General features: G+C 47.5%; 1 protein-coding gene across 1 annotated transcript in view; it reads left to right on the forward strand.

Moving 5' to 3' along the window:
* Window positions 1-370: 370 nt before the first annotated feature.
* Window positions 371-20,173, forward strand: part of LOC144805681 (cathepsin K-like) — a 46,686-nt gene continuing 26,883 nt past the window's right edge. The window contains exons 1-4 of the mRNA XM_078672193.1: window positions 371-414; window positions 1,698-1,801; window positions 17,394-17,536; window positions 19,479-19,661. Coding sequence (XP_078528319.1) covers window positions 1,699-1,801; window positions 17,394-17,536; window positions 19,479-19,661 — 429 coding nt within the window. The 5' untranslated portion in view covers window positions 371-414; window position 1,698. The remainder of the gene's footprint in view (window positions 415-1,697; window positions 1,802-17,393; window positions 17,537-19,478; window positions 19,662-20,173) is intronic.

Raw genomic sequence — 20,173 nt, forward strand, 5'->3', positions numbered from 1 at the left:
ATCCAATGCAATGTAATTTAATTTAGTGCAATGCAATTCAGTACAGTGCAGTCACAGTGCATTACAATACAAAGCAAGGCAATGCTATACAAGAAAATGCAATGCAACACAATCCACGAGCTCCACTGTGCAAGCAATGTCTACTCACTTTACAATCTCTGGCTGTTTAAAGGGAAACAAGCAACTGATTTTGGCCCTGAAAGGACTTTCCGATCGTGAAAAAGATGCAATCTGGGCTGCCTTGTCAGGCCTGATAACCAACGCTCCGTGATGTCTCTGATAACACAGAAAGCCTCCACCCAATCCTGTGAGCAGGAGCTGCTTGGCGGGGCCTTAAAAGGCGCTCTCAGTTGCAAATGTACAGTGAAGTCTGCAAAGAAGGCACGCAGGAGACTGGGCTTCCTACAGAGAAAGGTATGTACAGCATTATCCACGTCAGGCGGCTACATTATATTTCTGTGCACAATAACTTTCTTTGTTGCGCTGTCCTTTTGTCGTTATTTCCTTGAATATGTCGTTTTTTCCTTTCTTTTTTCTCTTCGTTTACTTTCTGTTTAATTTTCTCTATTACGTATCCATTGCCTCCATTCTATTACTTAACAGTTTTCTTTGTATTATTCACGTTTCCTTTCTGTAAGCCTTTAAATGCAAAGACACAAAATGTTGTAGGAGAAAGCTTGCAAACAGCCTAGATCACTGGACATTCAACCGGGAAGGAATCTGACCCATTAATGGTCATACATCTTTCTCTAGAATGGCACAGTGGATGAAAAATGATGGATTGGAATGATACCCTGAGAAATTGCTAGTGGTTTGCGCTGTTTGGAAACATTTATGCAATCGCCTTTTGTCAGATCTGCCCAGATGCATAATGTAAATTAACTCATATCAGACACGTCCACTGACGTGCTTTCTGCTCAGAATGGAGAACTGAAGGTGATGGCGACAATGCTCGAATTAGCTCTAGTCAGTTACTCAGGCCACCTTCAGCCTATCATATTCAGGAGCACATGGCCTGGCAGCTCAGGCTGGACTCTTCCCATTGGAGCAGGGTCAAGTCTGATCTGCATATGGCTGGGTCCAAACTGAGGTGGCCTAGTGGGCGAAAGAGCAATGGGTTGGGATGGAACCTCAAGCTATTGCCAGAAGTTAGACTTATTGAAAGTATTCCTCCCATCAACTTTTGTGTGTTTGATGCTCTTGATTCAAACATACACTATCCCGAGCAATGACGTCAGAATACAAATGAAAAGAAAAATCAAAGTGAAGCGAATGCTGATGAAACAGGGGTAAGATCAGTAAGACGGAGTTTGGGGCAGGGATAAAACAGCCTAGAATTGCAGAAACAAGCACTTCTCACGACAACCTTAAGCCACTTTTAAAAACTGCACGCCATCTTTGTTTTCTCCAGTAAAGACTTTGGGGCAGATTTATGAAGGCCTTGCGCCGCCGGTGCGTCATTTTTAACATGGGAAAAAGTGACGCACCGGCGGCGCAAGGCCTTCATAAATCTGCCCCTTTCTTTCCTCCAAAGCACAGCATTCCAGAGTTCTTTCTGAGCCTAAATCGGTAGCAGACAAATGGGGTGTAAAAGACATATTTAAAATGGTGAATTGTTTTAAATGTATTAGCACCAGCGAAGCACTATGCTGCCCGCCCTGCTCTTTATTCATGTTTCACTCTCTTGTGTTTCACAGGATGCACACACAGAGGCTTGTAGTGCTGCTGGCTTCACTGCTCTCCTGTGCTTTGGCTGCTGAATTCCTGGAAGCAGAATGGCAAAGCTGGAAGGCCCGACACGGTACAACTCTTATTTTACAATAATTGCGCGCTGTGCAGAAGCGTGGTACCTGGAACTGCCCCCCCTCACCTCCCACACACACATACACACAGACTAACGGGTGTTAACCCACCCCAAGTTATGAGTTGTTTTCTAAAAGGTGGTATGGTTGGAGCATGCATGTATCAAGTGTACACTGTATCAGGTGAGTATTGAATTGTTTTGTGACAGCAGATAGGCTGGGTCATACATGTTACATGTGAGTATTGAGGTTTTTTTAAGCAGATACGCTGGGTCATACATGTTACATGTGAGTATTGAGTTGTTATTTGGAAGCAGATGGGCTTGGTCATACATGTTACAGGTGAGTATTGAGTTGTTTTCCGAAAGCAGGTAGGCTAATTCCTGTATGTAGCAAGTGAGCATTGCGTTGTTTTCTGGAAGTAGGTAGGCTGGCTCATGTATGTAACTGGTGAGCATTGACGTGAGTATTTATTTATTTTCTGAACACAGGTAGTCTGGATCATACATGGTATAGGTGAGCACTGGGTTGATTCTGAATGCAGATAGGCTGGATCATACATGTTACAGATGAGCATTGAGTTTTTGTCCAGAAAAAAGATAGGCTGGGTCATACACGTTACATGTGAGTATTGACTTGTTTTGTGGAAGCAGATAGGCTTGGTCATACATGTTACAGGTGAGTATTGAGTTCTTTTTTTGGAAGCTGATTGGCATGGTCATACATGTTACAGGTGAGCATTGGCTTGTTTTCTTAATGCAGATAGGCTAGATCATACATGTTACTTATGTGCATTGAGTTTCTTCTGGAAGCAGATTTGCTGGGGCATACGTGTTACATGTGAGTATTGAGTTGTTGCTTGTCGTCAGGACAAGGTGTTATGTCCACAACGGATATTTCCAAGGGGTCTGTTACGCATTGTTATGACAAGGTGTTATATCCACCATGTATATTTGAATACTTTTCATGTTGGTTTTATTTCTGCTCTGTTGTGCTATAGTTTTGCCCTGAATGGCAGCATAATTACGCAACATGGCATGATGACATTATTTTGGGAATTTTGCATAAGTGTGACGTGAAATTACAGGAATTTCACCAAAGTTTTTCAAATTTCATCCAAGCCTATTCAGATCTTTTGGACTGTTAGAAATTGGATTTCTGGTTGGCTAGGACTTGCGCCTAAGCCAGACAGAAACCACCACTTTAGTCAGGGCAAGGGAGTTACACACTGAAGATAACCCCTGCTCACCCCCTTGGTAGCTTGGCACGAGCAGTCAGGCGTATCTCAGAGGCAATATGTAAAGGGTTTGCGCAACACACACAGCAGCAGCAACCAACTAGGCACACCTCAAAAGGAACTCCACACAAGGTTATATATGAAAATAGCCTTTGTATTATTCAAAACACATTAGAATAGTAATCACACAATATACACTGTGCCAACTGGCATTAGGCAATATTTACAGGGAATTATATACACATGACAGGGCCAATTGGGCCAATTGTCGGAACCATCACAAAGCACAAATAGTAAATGTAGAACACAACCAGTAATTACTGGTAAAACACGGTACTCCGCATTATCCTGCAACATAAATCATATTATGCAATCAGCATCACATTAGACGTAAAACTCATTCTGCGCCAACCTCATAAGCATAAACACATTATGAAATAAACCTCACCAGCATAAACACATTATGACATAACTTCGTAACCATAAGTATATTATGCAATAAACCTCATAAGCAGAAATCACATTAGGCAATAACCTCATATACCAAACCTCAGATTAGGGAATAACCTCCTAAACATAATCACATTAGGCACTAACCTCATGAGCATAAATCACATTAGAGGCATAAATCAGGATGCATAAATCACATTTCCTGGGCACCACATAAATCACATTGGAGCCTGGCACACTACCAACCTCACACTGACCCCCTGGCCAACTGGCCTTCTCAGAGGGATCAAATGCCTTATATCCAAAATGTCAGGGCGCGTTGCCAATGCAGCAGAATCCAAAAGTGCGCAATTGCACTGGCATAAACGTTGCAGCTGCCACTAATTGCTGTACAGCTGTGAAGATCGCTGTGGGCACAAATTGAAAAAGGAGGCACTGTCACCTCTGTGCCCTCTGGACCCCCACTGGGGCCCTGAAAACAGTGTGACCCTAAACGTTGCAGCTGCCTGCACTCTCGCAAGGCAGCTGGGACCAGCAGTAAAAACACAGGCCTCTGGACCCCCCCTGGGGCTAACTAAACAAATATGCCAATCGTTGCAGCTGCCCGCTCTGGTGTGGAGCAGCCAGGGAAAACCAAAGAGGCACGTGCACCACTGTGCCCTTTGGGCCCCCACTGGGGCCCTAGAAGCAAATATGGCAAAACTTTGCAGCTGCCCGCGCTTGGTGCAGTGCAGCTGTGAAGCAAATGGGCAGCGGCGCTCTGGGGCCCCTCTCTGGGGCTCTCTCACTAAAATTGCCCCCAACGTTGGAGCAGGCCGCTATCCTGCGGGACCGCTCAGGCACCAACAAGGTGCAACACCGAGCCCCCACTCACCGGGCTCTCTGGGGAAGCTTGCCTCTCTTCGCTCCCCCGGGCTCCGTTGGGTCTCGTTGGTGGGCGCAGTAACACCGGGGCTCTCTCTGCTCATGAGAGCCCCGCCTACCTTCAGCTTCGTCTTTGGCAGTGGGGCTCCCAACAGCTCATGAGAGCCCCACTCGGGCCGGCCACACTGCCGCCTTACTTCCGGCCATATGTGGCAGGCCCCGCCCACAGTCAGGCGGATGCGCCTGACTTCCAATTTGTAATCAGGGCTGCGGTGGTGATTCCTGTTCAGCACCATAGTGCGGGGTGGGCATCTGTCTTGAAGTAAACACATAAGCGGGGTAGGCACCCGCCAACATCAGAAGAAGTGCGGGGATCCCCACATCGGGATCCCCTCCCAATGCCATTGCAGCCCAGTGCTGTCAAGTTAAGCAAAAGAAAGAAATGCTGCTCTTCTCCTGGAATTTAAAAGTAAAGCGCTCCCATGGCCCATGAGTCCTTCAGGGTGGAAGGGGGCATAGCTGGGCCCAGGGAGGCCAGCACACAGGGCCCTCCAGCCGGGAGTCAAGACCCTGTGGTGGCTCCTCCTGGGCCCCCAGCAGCAGCAATCCCCCAGCAAGTCTAGAAACAGCACACATTATCGGGTCACAGCCCCTATATTTATATTGCTTTTTCCTTTGTCTGCATTACAGGGCTTGGGGAACCAGCAAAAACTGGTTCAGGGGGCAATTGGAGCACTCTGTTTACCAGACTCCTCTTCTCCTTTGTCAGGTGGGGGCTCGGTGATCAGACACAGAACAGGGGGCGGAGCCAGCATTGTACAGGGCAGGCACAATGCTATTCAGGGTCAGGGGACTACTCCTCCCACTACTCCAAATGTAGATGTCCTATTCAGCCTAGTGCTGACTCACCTTGCCCCTCCTGGAGCCACACAAACCTCCAAGCCCCTGTCACTCAATATCCAGACATGCAATTCACATCAGGCAGGCAGACACATAGCACACAGAAATGCCAACTTCTAAAAGTGGCATTTCTAAAATAGTTATAATAAATCTGTGCACACTATTGTGCTGCATTTATTATTACCATTCCAAATATACTAAACTTGACCACGCTGCTCCCCTCATATAAGGAATTACCACTGAAACACTTATCAGGGAATCCCCAATGCATTCCTATGGGAGGGCAGCCCCACAGTAGTGAGAACCCAAAATGGCTGTTTGTCACTACCAGGACATGTCACACACTTAAGGCACATGTCTTATCTTTTACCTACAATGCACCCTGCCCATAGGGCTAGCTAGGGCCTACCTTAGGGGTGACTGACATGCAGTAAAAGGGGGGTCACAGATATGGCAAACACTTTAGGTGTCACGTCACAGCGGAAGTAACACTGCGAGAACAGATCCAGCAAGGGCAAAGGCCTGAGATAGGTTTGCAAGGCTACTTTGGTGGGTGGCGCAATCAGCGCTGCAAGCCCACCAGTAGCATTTAATTCACAAGCCCTAGGTATATGAAATACCACTTTACAAGGGACTGACTGGTAAATTAAATAGGCCTAACAGGTTTAGACCAATCGTACCATATGTAACACAGAGAGCACACACACTTTACACTGCAGCAGTGCCAACGTGCCCAGAGGCCTAAAACCACCAATACCATGTCAGAGAAAAGGCTAGGAGAAAGGCAAAAAGTTTAGGGATGACCCTGCAAAAAGGGCCAAGTCTAAAATGGACCCTAAACTAAAGGCCGAATTGCTGAAAGAATGCATAATTGTATTTTAGGATTCTGCATAAATTTGCATATTGTGAGGAAAAACTGATGTTGCCCACCCTTGTTATCAACCATAGACCGCATCCTTCGACAAGGGATATTTCTATCGATTGTCCAGTTTGTCCACATAGGCAGCCACCTCTGGTGCCGCCAATGGAAATGCCATGCATAGCCCTTTGAACAGGAGCAAATAAAGCTACAAAAATGCCAAATGGGAATAAAGTGCAGAAAAAGCAGCACACCTAAATGCCCTTTCATAGCCCTATCTATAGAGGAGTTGGCCTAACGGCTAAGGTGCTGGACCTCGGACCTGGGGATCTGGGTTCGAGTCTCGGTAACGACGCCGAAACCTCCTGTGATCTGGGCAAATCACTTAATCTCCCCGTGCCTAAAAATGAAAGTGTGTGTCCTCATGTAAAAACGTAACTTGTGCTATGTGAAGCACTCTGATACCTGATTCGGTTCGGGTCTAGTTCGCGCTATATAAAACTCTACTACAAAAATATATATATATACACTATGCATTTAGCCTTCAGCGAAAGTTTACATATTCATTCTTCCCTGGTACCCACATTTGCCACTATCAATGACACTCGGATGTCCCTCAGCAGCTGGAAGAACCAGTTCTCAGCAGCATCAACTGGCCCAAACTCACTACTCTGGAATGAAATGAAGGAAGGAGCCCATCATTATGACTAGTGATCTTGGAGTGAAGGACCCATGGAATAATTTCCAGATAACCCAGAACTTATTAACTTCAATTCACTGCATTTGTGTCCTACCAGCTGAATGCCAACTTGCTGTTCCTTATTGCATGTTATGTGATAGTAATTCCCTTCTATCTACTGATTCTTTCTGTTCCCTACATTGTTCTTATATTTTTAATGTACTTTACACTCCTCTGCATCCTCAATGCTGTCTGCATTTTTCTCTGTATCTGTTGTACCTTCCATTCCTCCCTGTTTCCAATGTCCTCCCATCCTGCCCTTTTATCTCACATAGCTCTCCAGGGCCATCTGTACTGAGTGGTATCTTCAGCCCCATGCTGCCTTCTGTATATTCTCTTTACCTCTAGCCTTTGATGCTATGCCTGCTCCTGTGTTAAAGTACTCAGGTGCCACTGTGTCCTGAAATGTGTCCTCACATTCTCTGTGCTCCTGACATGCCAGCCGTGTCCCTCTATACTCTGAAGTACTCTCTGCATAAAACCTTCATTGCACCTGATACCATAATAGAGTTGCACCTAAGATCTTCCCAGCATTAGGTACTTATCCCTAGAAGGCCACCATACTTGGGAAATCTCTACCAGCTGATACTAAATCAACTTATAACTGCCTCTTCTTCAGAAGTTATTACACGACCAAGGGGCATATGTAGGAAGGCGTTTGCGATTTTCAAACGCCGGAATTCGCAGAGTTCCGGCGTTTGCAAATTGCAAATGGCCTTTTGGTATGTAGGTGCCACATATCAAAATAAGGAATTGCACAAATTGTGATTCCTTATTTTGCTCAAGCATTTAAAGAATCGCAATTTTGCGATTCCTTAAATGCTATGTAGGAGTGCCTTTGACATTGCGAATATGTCTTAAGGAATCGCAAAATACCACCTACTCCAAGTAGATGGTATTTTGCGATTTCCTTTCGAAATGATTTTTTTTTTAATTCAAAGTGCCATGTGGCGCACAGACATGCCCTTAGGGCATGTATGTGCGCCACATGTACTTACAGGCACATTCCAGGGGTGCAACAGGTGTCCTTTGGACACCCTGGCACCCTTGGAATTGCGATTCTCAAATTGCGATTTTCTCATAGAAAATCGCAATTTGAGAATGTATACCCATTCATTCCTATTCGCCTCTTGGCCCATAGGAATGAATGGGACACTCATTCCTTAATTGCGATTTGCAATTTGCTAATCGCAATTAAGGAATTCTAGAGATTCGCAAAATAATTGCGATTTTTTACCTACATTCCATTTTGCAATTCTCAAATAGCGATTCCTTAAAAATTGGTATTTGAGAATCGCAAATTATGAATTACCTACATATGCCCTCAAGGCTTTTTTGCTGCACTACCTGGTATCAAAGGAAGAGAGATAAAAGGTGCCATACCTACTATGATATTGCAATGTTTTCCCCTCCCCTATTGCTGGTGCACTTTTGTCTGCCATGCGCCAACACACACACCTATGCAATGCGTGCAAAAATATGGGAATTCTCCAAAGCATAGGTTTTGTACTGAAACTCAACCCTCCCAGCACAAAAATGATCCCTACAAACGTTTCCCACTGTGTACAGTTGTACAGTTGTACAATGCACCACACATGCAATGTTGGGGCAATAAGAAGAAATTAAAACATTTCTCTGCATTATGCCTACCTCAAGGAGGCGTAAGGTCTTATTGCAAATCTCTGTCCACAAATGTTAGAAGGGACTGATTTGCATTAAACCCATGGGTGGTTGCAGGTGATCGTCTACGTACCACCCATGAAACTATTCCTAGATGTAAAGTACTGCAAAGTACAAGTTTGCGTTACTCTGGGCAACTTTCCAAGGCAAATCCTGGTTTACATTGCATAGTAGCTACCACCAGCGTTAGTAAATGTGGGCTCTAGTCACTTGTGCTATATCTCCTCTTCCTGCAGCTATATATTTGATCAAATGCCCTCAAATGCCATCCGTTAGCATCGGTACAATGGAAATAAAATATATCCACAAAACATATAAGTGGTGACAATACATCAGAATACATTTTTAAGGCTGCAGCTGGGTTTCAAATAAGAAAGCAATTTGCTTTGATCTATAGTAAGCTCAGTTCAGCTGGCATGCTCAGAAGGCAACTACACCTGTAAGTGCTTTCTCATTGGCGATAGGGTTTTGAAGAACCAATATATAAATGGCTTCCTGTTTCACAGCAAGTGCTTAGTTGATTCCTTGTTGTAAAGCACTCTTTCACCATTTGTGGTTTAGAGATACTATATCATCAAATGTCTTTATTTCGATTCAATAAATCATAAAAGAATATTGATCATTAAATAAAAACATATTTTAGTTAAGTCAAGATGGAGTCACTTGTAACTGTGGAACACCGGATTCCTGGGCAAAACATCGCCTGCTTGAGCCTATCTGCCTTTATCACCACCAGGAGAGAATGAGAAAGCTCAATCACACTTGAAAGTGAGTAGAAGGACCATGCAGAGCTATCAGACAGAGGTTTAAAGAGACCACATTTGGAATTAACATAAGAATATTGGTGACTACAAGGGAATGGCAAATGTGAGTGATGATGGACGAATGTCCAGAGGGTGAAAATGGTCGGCTTATGCCATATAGATGTTTTATGTGACTGTTAGAACTGGGGGTCTCTAGTTGGCAATCGTATTCACCTTTGTCCAAATAGGGTCCATTGCTTCTAAGTGAGGATAAGGGGATTACCCTCCTAGATAACCCCTGCCCATCCCCTTGGTAGCTTGGCACGAGCAGACAGGTTTATCTCAGAGGCAGTGTGTTAAGCATTTGGGAATATACACAGTGAAACACTACAGATGGACACAACACAGGTTTTAAAAAAATAAGTATGTTTTATATAGACTTAACACAAGACCACAAACGACAAAAATCCACACTACGGTATTTAAGATTGACTTAAAGATGGTAAAAGTTACTTAGTTCAAGTTGGTGATAAATGCGACAAAGTTCTCAACAAAGTACCTAGATGCGTAACGTAAAATGAACAAAAGGCTCGTAAAAGGGGAGATGCGACGGTTCCGTGATCCGGGGGAGACGATGCGTCGCACCTCAATGCTTGCGCGGAGTAGGGGATGCGTCGTGATCCTTACCAGTCCGGGGTTGATGCATAGATTCTCGGCTTGCGGTCCGGTTGCGATGCGCAGGATGGCGCCTTGATGCGATGCAACAATCCTGATGCGATGCAAGAAGATGGCGCCCTTGAAGCGACGATGCGATGACGATGCGAAGACGCCCTGGCACCCTTGCGACGACTCTGCTCTTTGAAGCCGCCTCAGGCCTTGCGACATGCTTCTCCGGTGATGCGATGGCGACTCTCTCGATGGCGTCACGCTTCTCGGGTGATGCAACAGCAGACAGCTTCAACAAAGACACGCTTTCTGGGAGATGCGATGGCGGCACGCTTCTCCGGCGATGCGACGATTTCAGCTGCGGCGGAAACACACTTCTTCTTGTTGCGTTGCGCTTCCAGCTCCCAGCGACACGCAGGCTTCTGCAGTTAGAATTCCCAACAAGGAAATTCAGGGGCTAGCTGGAGATGAAGTCTTTTGTCCCTAAGACTTCAGCAGGAGGCAAGCACAAATTCAAGAATTTTCGGTAAATGATGAAAGGTCTTAAAAACTTCCTTCTCCTTTCCCTTGGCAGTGAAGAAACCACTGCAGGCCAACCCAGAAAACAGCACACTGGCAGAGGGGCAGTCCAAACTCCTGCAGCTTCCTTGGTTCCTTTCCTTGGCAAAGGGTGTCTTGTTCCCAGAAGTCCAGAAGTGATCTAAAGTTCTCGGGTCTGAGTCCCAATATTTATACTGCTTTTCTCTTTGTTCTCTGAAGGCAGAGAGGCCTCTGCCTAGTCCAAACCAGTTCTTGAGCACTTTGTTTACAGGACTCCTTCTTTCCTTTCACTGTGCAGGGCAGAAACATCAGATGCCCCACAGGAGGTGGAGCCAGCATTGTGGAGGGAAGTTCCAGCCCTATTCAGGTCCCAGGTGCAACTCCTCCCTCCCATCTAGATGCAGATCTCCCTATTCACCACTAGGCTGACTCATTCTGTCTCTTGAAATCACCCAGCCCTGTCACTCAAACTCCAGATAAGGAATACACAACCTAGCAGAGCAGGCCTGGACAGTTAGGCAAGAAAATACGTACTTCCTAAAAGTGGCATTTTCAAACACAGAATGTAAAAAAACAACTTTACTAAAATATGTATTTTATCATTCTGAGTTCAGGCATATTAAATTCGAATTTCTACCAAGTTCCCTGAGTCAGTTAGGATTATAAAATGTAATAAAATAACTGCCTATTCTGGCCTACAAAGAACAGATAGCTTTGCAATAGTGAAAAACAAAAATGGCTCTAATTCACAATTAGGACATGCTACACACACCAGGGCATGTCCTTCCTTATACTTACAATGCACCCTGCCCTTGGGCCTACCATAGGGGTGTCTGATATGAAGAAAAGGGAAGGTTTAGGTACTGGCAAGTGGGTGCACTTGTCAAGTTGACATGGCAGTCACAGACTGCACACAGGCCTTGCAATGGCAAGCCTGAGACGCACTTTACAAGCTGCTTCTGTGGGTGGCAAAACAAGTGCTGCAAGCCCACTAGCAGCATTTGATTTACAAGCCCTGGGCACACATGGTGCACTGTACTAGGGTCTGACAAGTAAATCAAATAACCCAATCGTGGAATCACTAATTAGTACATCAATTTAACATAGGGAGCACTTGCACTGAGGTACTAAATAGTAGTGGCACATTGCCCAAAGCATATAACCAGCAAAACATATCAAAAACAGAGGAGGCAATCCGTAAGTATTAAAGGGAGACTCACGCCATAGATGCCAGGTCTAACAGTGACTTTTAATTATTTCTGTCTTTTGTGATAATATTTTATATATTTAAAATGTTAACTGATAATCCAACATCTTCATGTGTATGTATCCATTATAAATGTTATTAATACAAAATGTCGACACAAAATGGTCGACTGTGAAAACAATGGGAAAAATTCAAAGCAATTTACTGTTCTTGCATTTGTATAAATAGATTGTTTTCTCCGCAATCTGCATCAATTCTTTAAATGGGCAGAACTTTGGAAATTAGATGAAAAACCTGAAAAAACCCTTTTGACTCTAAAAAATATTCCTGATCTTTGTCATCACTGAGAACATACTTTTTTTTTTATTTTCAGTTATTTTGTTACATCAAGACCTTATTACTCTTGATGACTCTAGTACCTGTGAAATGGATAGCTTTTAGGGAAACCCCTTGGTAAACATGCCTGTCCGGAGAATTAGACAGCAGCCATTGCAGCCAATGGTGGCTAACGAGTGTCTGTTGAAGCTGAGAGTTGGCTTGTTGTTCGGGAGGCGTTGACTGTGTGTGGTGATGGCCGGTGTCTATCACAAATCCATGCATGTTTATGGCTGTGTATGGCTGTCTGTGGCTCCATATTTGATATAATACAGTCTCATCTTACCCAACAATCTGCAGTCCTAGTGCTCTGGAAAGGGCGCATATGAGTGGTGTGAGGCTGGCAGTGGCGGCAATAGGGGGGTGCGGGGGGGGTGTGGACCGCACCGGGTGACACCCTCACATGGGGTGACACCATCTGGTTACGCTGCGTATGTAACACAGCTCTGCAGCCTCGCCTCTGCTCTGATTTGCTTTATCATTAGGAGGAACTATGAGCCTAATGAAACGTTGTGCCTCTCTGACAAGCGCAGAGGCTGCTCCCCCAGGCTCCCTGACGTCATCAGTGAGTATCACCGACGCCCCTCTGCTGGTTAGATTAGCGCAGCCGCAGTCAGTTCCTGCAGCCACCAGCACGCAGTCCGCACTGTCACAGGTCAGGGTCAAAGGAAGTTGCCCGACTGGGCCTCAGCTCAGAAGAACGCTTTGCTTATGTTACATTTCACAAGTGAGTGGATTGCATCATGTGAGCCCCGTGCTGCGGCCTCTGGTTGAACTGTGAAATGTAACAATAATCGGGGTTCAGTGGGCCCCTCGGGCCTCTGGGCGCCCTCTGTTGTCTTACTCTTAACTTTACCCCGGGACTTGCCAAAGACTCGTGTGCCGGTGGCTTTCAGCGGGTAAGAGTCAGTTAACTCCCCTGTCTCCATGCCTGCCCCGCTCCAGGCCTCAGATTGGGCCAGTCATGCCAGCTGTCATCATCGAAAATGGCCTGTATGGGCAGCAGCTGTCACATGATAGTGTACAAAGACCTGGCCGTGACGTGGCACACTGCTGGGCAAAACATCTCCCCCTGAATATGTTTACCATCCCAGGTCTGCACATTCGGTGTCCGGTACCCACGGCACTCCGAGCCGGAGGACAGAGAGGTCTGTACCCGGCATGGAGCTTCTCACGAGGCAGGTAAGGGCAGCTGGGTGGGGTCTGATTCTCAATGCTCGGACCCAGCTCTCGGTTGGACTCTTTGAAGTTTCACTTTCATTTTCTGCATCGTCCATTGGAATGCAAGTTTTCGGATGTTATTCGAAATTTACAATAACCAACCATATTTCTTATGATCAAAGCGACTGGAAAATGTATTTGTTTATTAAGAAATTAGAAACATCTGTCTGTAGTTTGGGTCTGCTGAGATCAGCCAAAATCGGTGGATTCTGAATTCTGGAAACGGCAGATCTGAGCTCGGTCTGTAGTGTATAGGTTGGGTCGGGCTGGTTCAGAGGCCAGTCTGACAAGGCCAGAGGGCTGGTGTGACAGGTCAGTGTTTGGGACGATGTATGGGCTGTTTGTTGTGCTGTGTTGTGGTATGGCGGGCTGGTGTACGCTAATGATATCCCAGATATTGCTACAAACTGTCTGCAGGAAGTGCTGACGCATACAGCCCCCCATGCCGTACAAAACACCTGTACAACTTGTGTTTGCAATTCCCATACTGCCCGGATTTGCTATGAGATGTGCAGACGAGGGCCACTTGATTTACCTATCTGGGTCGGTAATGCGGGCCACTTTTATTGTCGGTGTCCGGGCAGGCCTATTGTCAGTCGCAGACCGAACCTGGTTGGGGTGGTGCCGTTTAGAGTGCCCCCTGGAGACACGGGTGATAGAGACCCCCCCCTGTTGAAGATGTGCAAAGGTCACTGTTAGGTACCCTTAGGAGCATCAGTAAAGTTGCGCTTCTGGTCACTTTTCTGGCCAGATGGTCCTCAAAAATATAATAATCGTTGTTCTTCTGGGGAAGTCGAGACTTGTTGGGGTTTCCACTGTTCCATGATTAAGCCGCATGTTGTACTCGGCGTGTGCTGATGTTTGTTGACAGTGCTGAATCCAACATGCATTTTAGTAATGCTCTGTAGTGCCTAATACGCCCTCAAGAGTATCTAGACACTTTACAAAGTTTGTAAATAAACTGTTTTCCACACCAGATTTGGCATTGGTTCCATCGATCTCTACATCACGAAAGGAGCCTCTTGTGTTACAATTTAAATGTATGGCCTGCCAAAAATGTCTGGCACCCCCAGTTACCGTAATTGTATTTTTGTGTTCAAGGCTGCACGCCTCGTCATGAGCTGCTGGTGCTTTTAAGCACGGATCCGAATCCGTTGTGTAACACTGTAGATTTACGGTCCTGGGGCTCGTGCCACGCGCCTCTCTATGATATGCAGAACATGAGATAGGTTTAAGACATGGTCTGTCTCCCTTCCTCCTCGTACTCCCCACAGTGGGCAGTAAAGGTAGCGCGCGCTTGACTTTCGACCGGGCTTTTGTTACATTTCACGAGTGGATTTCTTCATGTGAGCCCCGTGCTGATTGCCCACCCTGGACTCGGAGCCCCTCTAGCATGCTTGACAGACAACTAATGTCGCCGCAGAACAAGCTTGTCGTTCCTGATGTGAGAGCCGAGTGAGCAGCAATGCAAACACCTTACTCGGAATTATAATGCAAACTAAGTTTGACTTTTGGTTATTTAATAGGCTTCTCCTGTGTTTATATCCACTGCAAGGCGCACTATGTTTTTTGGTCACATTTTCTCTGTAAAAGCCTCATTTTAGATGTTTTCTGCAACCCCATCCTGCTGGCCAGCCCCCAACCCCCCTACCCCCCATCCCTGCTGCGCTCGAAGGTGAGGGCGAGTGTGTCTTCTGTGTCTATTTAAACTTATCCTCAGTGTCGCGCCCACAAATTCAAAGCACATTTCATGAGTTTATTTCAGTCACTTTGAGAAAAGCCGAGAACTGTGAGGGAGAAACCATGAGGAGGGGGGAGAAGGCAATGAGGAAAGGCTGAAAAGAGCAGCAGACGGGGAGGGGGTGCAGGCGGAGGGGGCGAAATGGTGCAGGCAGAGAGGGAGATGGTACAGGCAGAGGGGGAGATGGTGCAGGCAGAGGGAGAGATGGTGCAGGCAGAGGGAGAGATGGTGCAGGCGGAGGGGAGATGGTGCAGGCAGAGGGAGAGATGGTGCAGGCAGAGGGAGAGATGGTGCAGGCGGAGGGGAGATGGTGTGGACAAAGGGAGAGATGGTGCAGGCAGAGGGGAGATGGTGCAGGCAGAGGGGAGATGGTGCAGGCAGAGGGTGAGATGATGCAGGCTGAGGGAGAAATGATGCAGGCAGGGAGTGAGATGGTGCAGGCAGGGGGTGAGATGGTGTGGACAAAGGGAGAGATGGTGCAGGCAAAGGGGAGATGGTGTAGTCAGAGGGGAGATGGTGCAGGCAGGGGGTGAGATGGTGCAGGCAGATGGGAAATGATGCAGACAGAGGGAGAGATGGTGCAGGCAGAAGGGACATGGGGGTGGAGAAGGTGACGAGGAAAGGATTAAAAGACCAGCAGGCGGGGGAGGGGTGCAGGCGGAGGGGGAGGAATGGTGCAGGCAGGGAGTGAGATGGTGCAGGCAGGGGGTGAGATGGTGTGGACAAAGGGAGAGATGGTGCAGGCGGAGAGAGAGATGGTGCAGGCAGAGGGAAAGATGGTGCAGGCAGAGGGAGAGATGGTGCAGGCGGATGGGAGATGGTGCAGACAGAGGGAGAGATGGTGCAGGCGGAGGGGACATGGGGGTGGAGAAGGCGACGAGGAAAGGATTAAAAGACCAGCAGGCGGGGAGGGGTGCAGGCGGAGGGGGAGGAATGGTGCAGGCAGAGGGAGAGATGGTGCAGGCAGAGGGAGAGATGGTGCAGGCAGAGGGAGAGATGGTGCAGGCGGAGGGGAGATGGTGCAGGCAGAGGGAGAGATGGTGCAGGCAGAGGGGAGATGGTGCAGGCAGAGGGTGAGATGATGCAGGCTGAGGGAGAAATGATGCAGGCAGGGGGTGATATGGTGCAGGCAGGGGGTGAGATGGTGCGGACAAAGGGAGAGATGGTGCAGGCAGAGAGGAGATGGTGTAGTCAGAGGGGAGATGGTGCAGGCAGGGGGTGAGATGGTGCAGGCAGAGAGGAGATGGTGTAGTCAGAGGGGAGATGGTGCAGACAGAGGGAGAGATGGTGCAGGCGGAAGGGACATGGGGGTGGAGAAGGTGACGAGGAAAGGATTAAAAGACCAGCAGGCGGGGAGGGGTGCAGGCGGAGGGGGAGGAATGGTGGAGGCGGAGAGAGAGATTGTGCAAGCAGAGGGAAATATGGTGCAGGCAGAGGGAGAGATGGTGCAGGCGGAGGGGAGATGGTGCAGGCAGAGGGAGAGATGATGCAGGCAGAGGGGAGATGGTGCAGGCAGAGGGAGAGATGGTGCAGGCAGAGGGAGAGATGGTGCAGGCGGAGAGGAGGGGAGATGGTGCAGGCTAAGGGAGAGATGGTGCAGGCTGAGGGAGAGATGGTGCAGGCTGAGGGAGAGATGGTGCAGGCTGAGGGAGAGATGGTGCAGGCTGAGGGAGAGATGGTGCAGGCTGAGGGAGAGATGGTGCAGGCAGAGGGAGAGATGGTGCAGGCGGAGAGGAGGGGAGATGGTGTGGACAAAGGGAGAGATGTGCAGGCAGAGGGGAGATGGTGCAGGCAGAGGGGAGATGGTGCAGGCTAAGGGAGAGATGGTGCAGGCTGAGGGAGAGAGGGTGCAGGCGGAGGGGAGATGGTGCAGGCTGAGGGAGAGATGGTGCAGGCTGAGGGAGAGATGGTGCAGGCTGAGGGAGAGATGGTGCAGGCAGAGGGAGAGATGGTGCAGCAGGCAGAGGGAGAGATGGTGCAGGCGGAGGGGAGGGGTGATGGTGTGGACAAAGGGAGAGATGTGCAGGCAGAGGGGAGATGGTGCAGGCAGAGGGGAGATGGTGCAGGCTGAGGGAGAGATGGTGCTGGCTGAGGGAGAGATGGTGCGGGCAGGGGGTGAGATGGTGCAGGCAGAGGGGAGATGGTGCGGACAGAGGGAGAGATGATGCAGGCAGAGGGGGCATGGTGCAGGCAGAGGGTGAGTTGGTCCGTCCGGTAAGTTGTGAAGGGGTGACACCATGAGTTACCCGCAACGGGTGACACCAACCCTAGTGACGCCACTGGAGGCTGGTTCACCACATAAATGTACATAGACTTCACTACTGAGGCTTTCACTGCTAAATTGATTGCACATTGATTACATTTTACAGAGAGGAAGTATGAGAGCAAAGAAGAAGAGGTAATTCGCCGAGAAAGGTGGGAGGAGACCTGGAAGAAGGTCAAGGAGCACAACAAGCTGGCGAACAAAGGCAAGAAGAGCTACCGGATGGCCTTGAACCACTTTGCGGACCGGGTGAGATCAGCTTGCTTGAAGTATTCACTACAAAATGTAGAGCCTTCAAAGGAGTGTAAACAAACATCGGGAAAGATAAAGTGGCAATACTGACCCTTGATATAAAAAGTCCTACAGAGTGAAGTGTCTCTTGGGGGACTAGTGCAGAACAAAATGCCTGGTGCAAAGCTGAATAAGGTGCTTATGGTGATGGAGAGGCATTTCATTTCATTCATGTGCTTAGTACTGGATGGTCTTCCTGAAACCCATCACATTTGACTTTAACTGTCTACATGCCTTGTTCATGTGGCCAGCTCATGAACACATCTGATATTTAAGAGTGAGGATTTGAAAAGGGAAGATCCGTCTAGAATGATCTAGTCATTTTTTTGAACTTGTACCACTGAAATGTCTACCTTCAATGCAAAGTCTGACCAGGGAAAAATAAGAATCTATTTCTATTGAAGCCCTAGAAGACAGAAATGCTCCTGGGTGGGCTAATGGCCACTGAATCAGGAGCAGGGTGGTGGGATGGACAGTAAAGCCATCCAATCATGAGCAATGGGTGACCCAAAGCCCATTCTAAGGCACTCAGTATGAGTTGGCCAAGAAATACAGATATGCACAGTAACTGCAATGCGTGCGTTGTAAACATTTTGCAGTCCGAAGGAAAGGGTGTGACGACTCCTCATGTGACTGTAGACAATCGAATGGTCTGTGCCTGCCCTGAGCAGGCACTAACCATCTCAAAAGCATAACAGTCCATTTTGAAAAGCTTCCCTTTGTCCCTGCCTACACCACATTGCCCATCAATGCCCATGTGTGAAACCCAGCTTATGAAAATGAACATGTCCCTGTACACTAATTTGATTTGATTTGATTTTAAGATTTATAAAGCGCGCGATTGCCCATGGGCGTCTTGGCGCTATGTGCCATAGTAAACCAGTTAGCTTCTATTTGGGGTTAAAAACTTGCAGACAGAGAACAACCAAGTGTTTATCTCTTTTCTAAAAGAGAGCAAGGAGGGGTTGTTTTTAATTGACATTGGGAGCAAGTTCCAAATCCTAGCTGCATGCAGTCTGAAACCTCTCCCACCCCACCGAACCTGATTAAATCTAGGCACCTGAATCATTTTTTGATGTCTGGATCTGAAGGATCTGAGGGCTAGTACCATTTCAAATGACTTTTCAGGAACTGACAACTAGTTCCATGAAGGACTTTATATGTCAGACACAGGGATTTGAATTGAACTCTTTTACCAATTGGCAGCCAGTGAAGACCTCTCAATCTGTGCGCTACTGGTTCAAACTTTGGAATCTCTAGCACCAGCCTTGCTGCTGCATTTTGTAGACGTTGTCATGTTGCTAGCTGCTTGGCCTGAATCCCCGCATAAAGCGCGTTTCCAAAGTCCAACCTAGACAGCGCCAGTGCTGTAACCACTGTCTTGTGCGAATCTTGGGGAATGAATGGTAAGAGTTTTCTGATTGTTTTAAGAATGTACCAGATGCTCTGCACTGGTTTAGTACATCCTGAGCTAGGAAAAAAAGGCATGGCCCAGTCATCTGCCTTCCTATCTGCATTTCCGTCTAGTCAACTGTCTGTCCATCCTTCAGTCCATCCATCGAACCATTCATCCATCTGTGTATTCCATCCATCCATCCTTTAGTCCTACTATCCATTCACCCAACCACCCATCCGTCCACCAATACACCATTCACACATTTATCTGTTTCTGTCTGTTCATCTATCCATCCACCCTTCCGCTTCTCTCCTTTTCTGTAGATCATCATGTCCTTTCTTTCACATTTTCTCTCACTAATTCCTTCCCTTCTATTCGGTTCATTTCTCATTTCATTTCTTTCTGTCATTGTCTCTTTTATCCCCTACACTCTGCCTCCTTCGCTTCTTTCCCTTTCTCCCTCTCTCACTTACTCTCTCTTATATTTGTTTTTGATCCTTGCAGACTTCAAACGAGCTGAAATCCATGTCTTGCCTGAGAATTCCAGCAGTGATGCAGGGCGGTACATCGAAGTACAGCGGCGTGAGCCTGTCGTCACTGCCGCCGAACGTGGACTGGCGGGACCAGAAATGCGTCACCGCCGTCAAGGACCAAGGACGCTGCGGCTCCTGCTGGGCGTTTGCAGCGGTATGAATGAATTAATGAATGAATGAATGAATAATTTATATAGCGCGAACAAATGACCGGCACGTTTCTGGCCGGGGCCTGCTTTACGTCTGTGTGACAGGGGAGGCCGCTTTAAAACAAATGAAATGTGTGTGCGACAGGGGTAATGGAGGGATGAGGGGCACTTCTGCTGGGTGACAGTGAGGAAATCTGAGGAGGAGGTCATGGGGAGTCACCAATATGTTTGTCACACCAGGTGCCACCAGCACTAAAGCCGGCCCTGTTTGTGGCATATCCGAAATCCTTTGTTTTGGAAATGCAACTGAGTAACAAGTGTCCAGCTGCTTTCTTGCCGGTTGGTCTTTCTATTGGCACCTGGCGTGCTTGAGGGCAAAGGAGGGTTGACATCCTTCTCACCGAGCCTTCATTTCTGTGGTGTCTGCTCCCACCTTCAGATTGTTTGTAAAATCCCAGCATTCCCAATTAATTCCACAGACCTGCCTTCAATTATTCCTTATTCCTTAGAAAAATGT

The sequence above is a fragment of the Lissotriton helveticus genome, chromosome 1_2, assembly GCF_964261635.1.
Source record: "Lissotriton helveticus chromosome 1_2, aLisHel1.1, whole genome shotgun sequence".
In the NCBI taxonomy this organism is placed as follows: domain Eukaryota; kingdom Metazoa; phylum Chordata; class Amphibia; order Caudata; family Salamandridae; genus Lissotriton; species Lissotriton helveticus.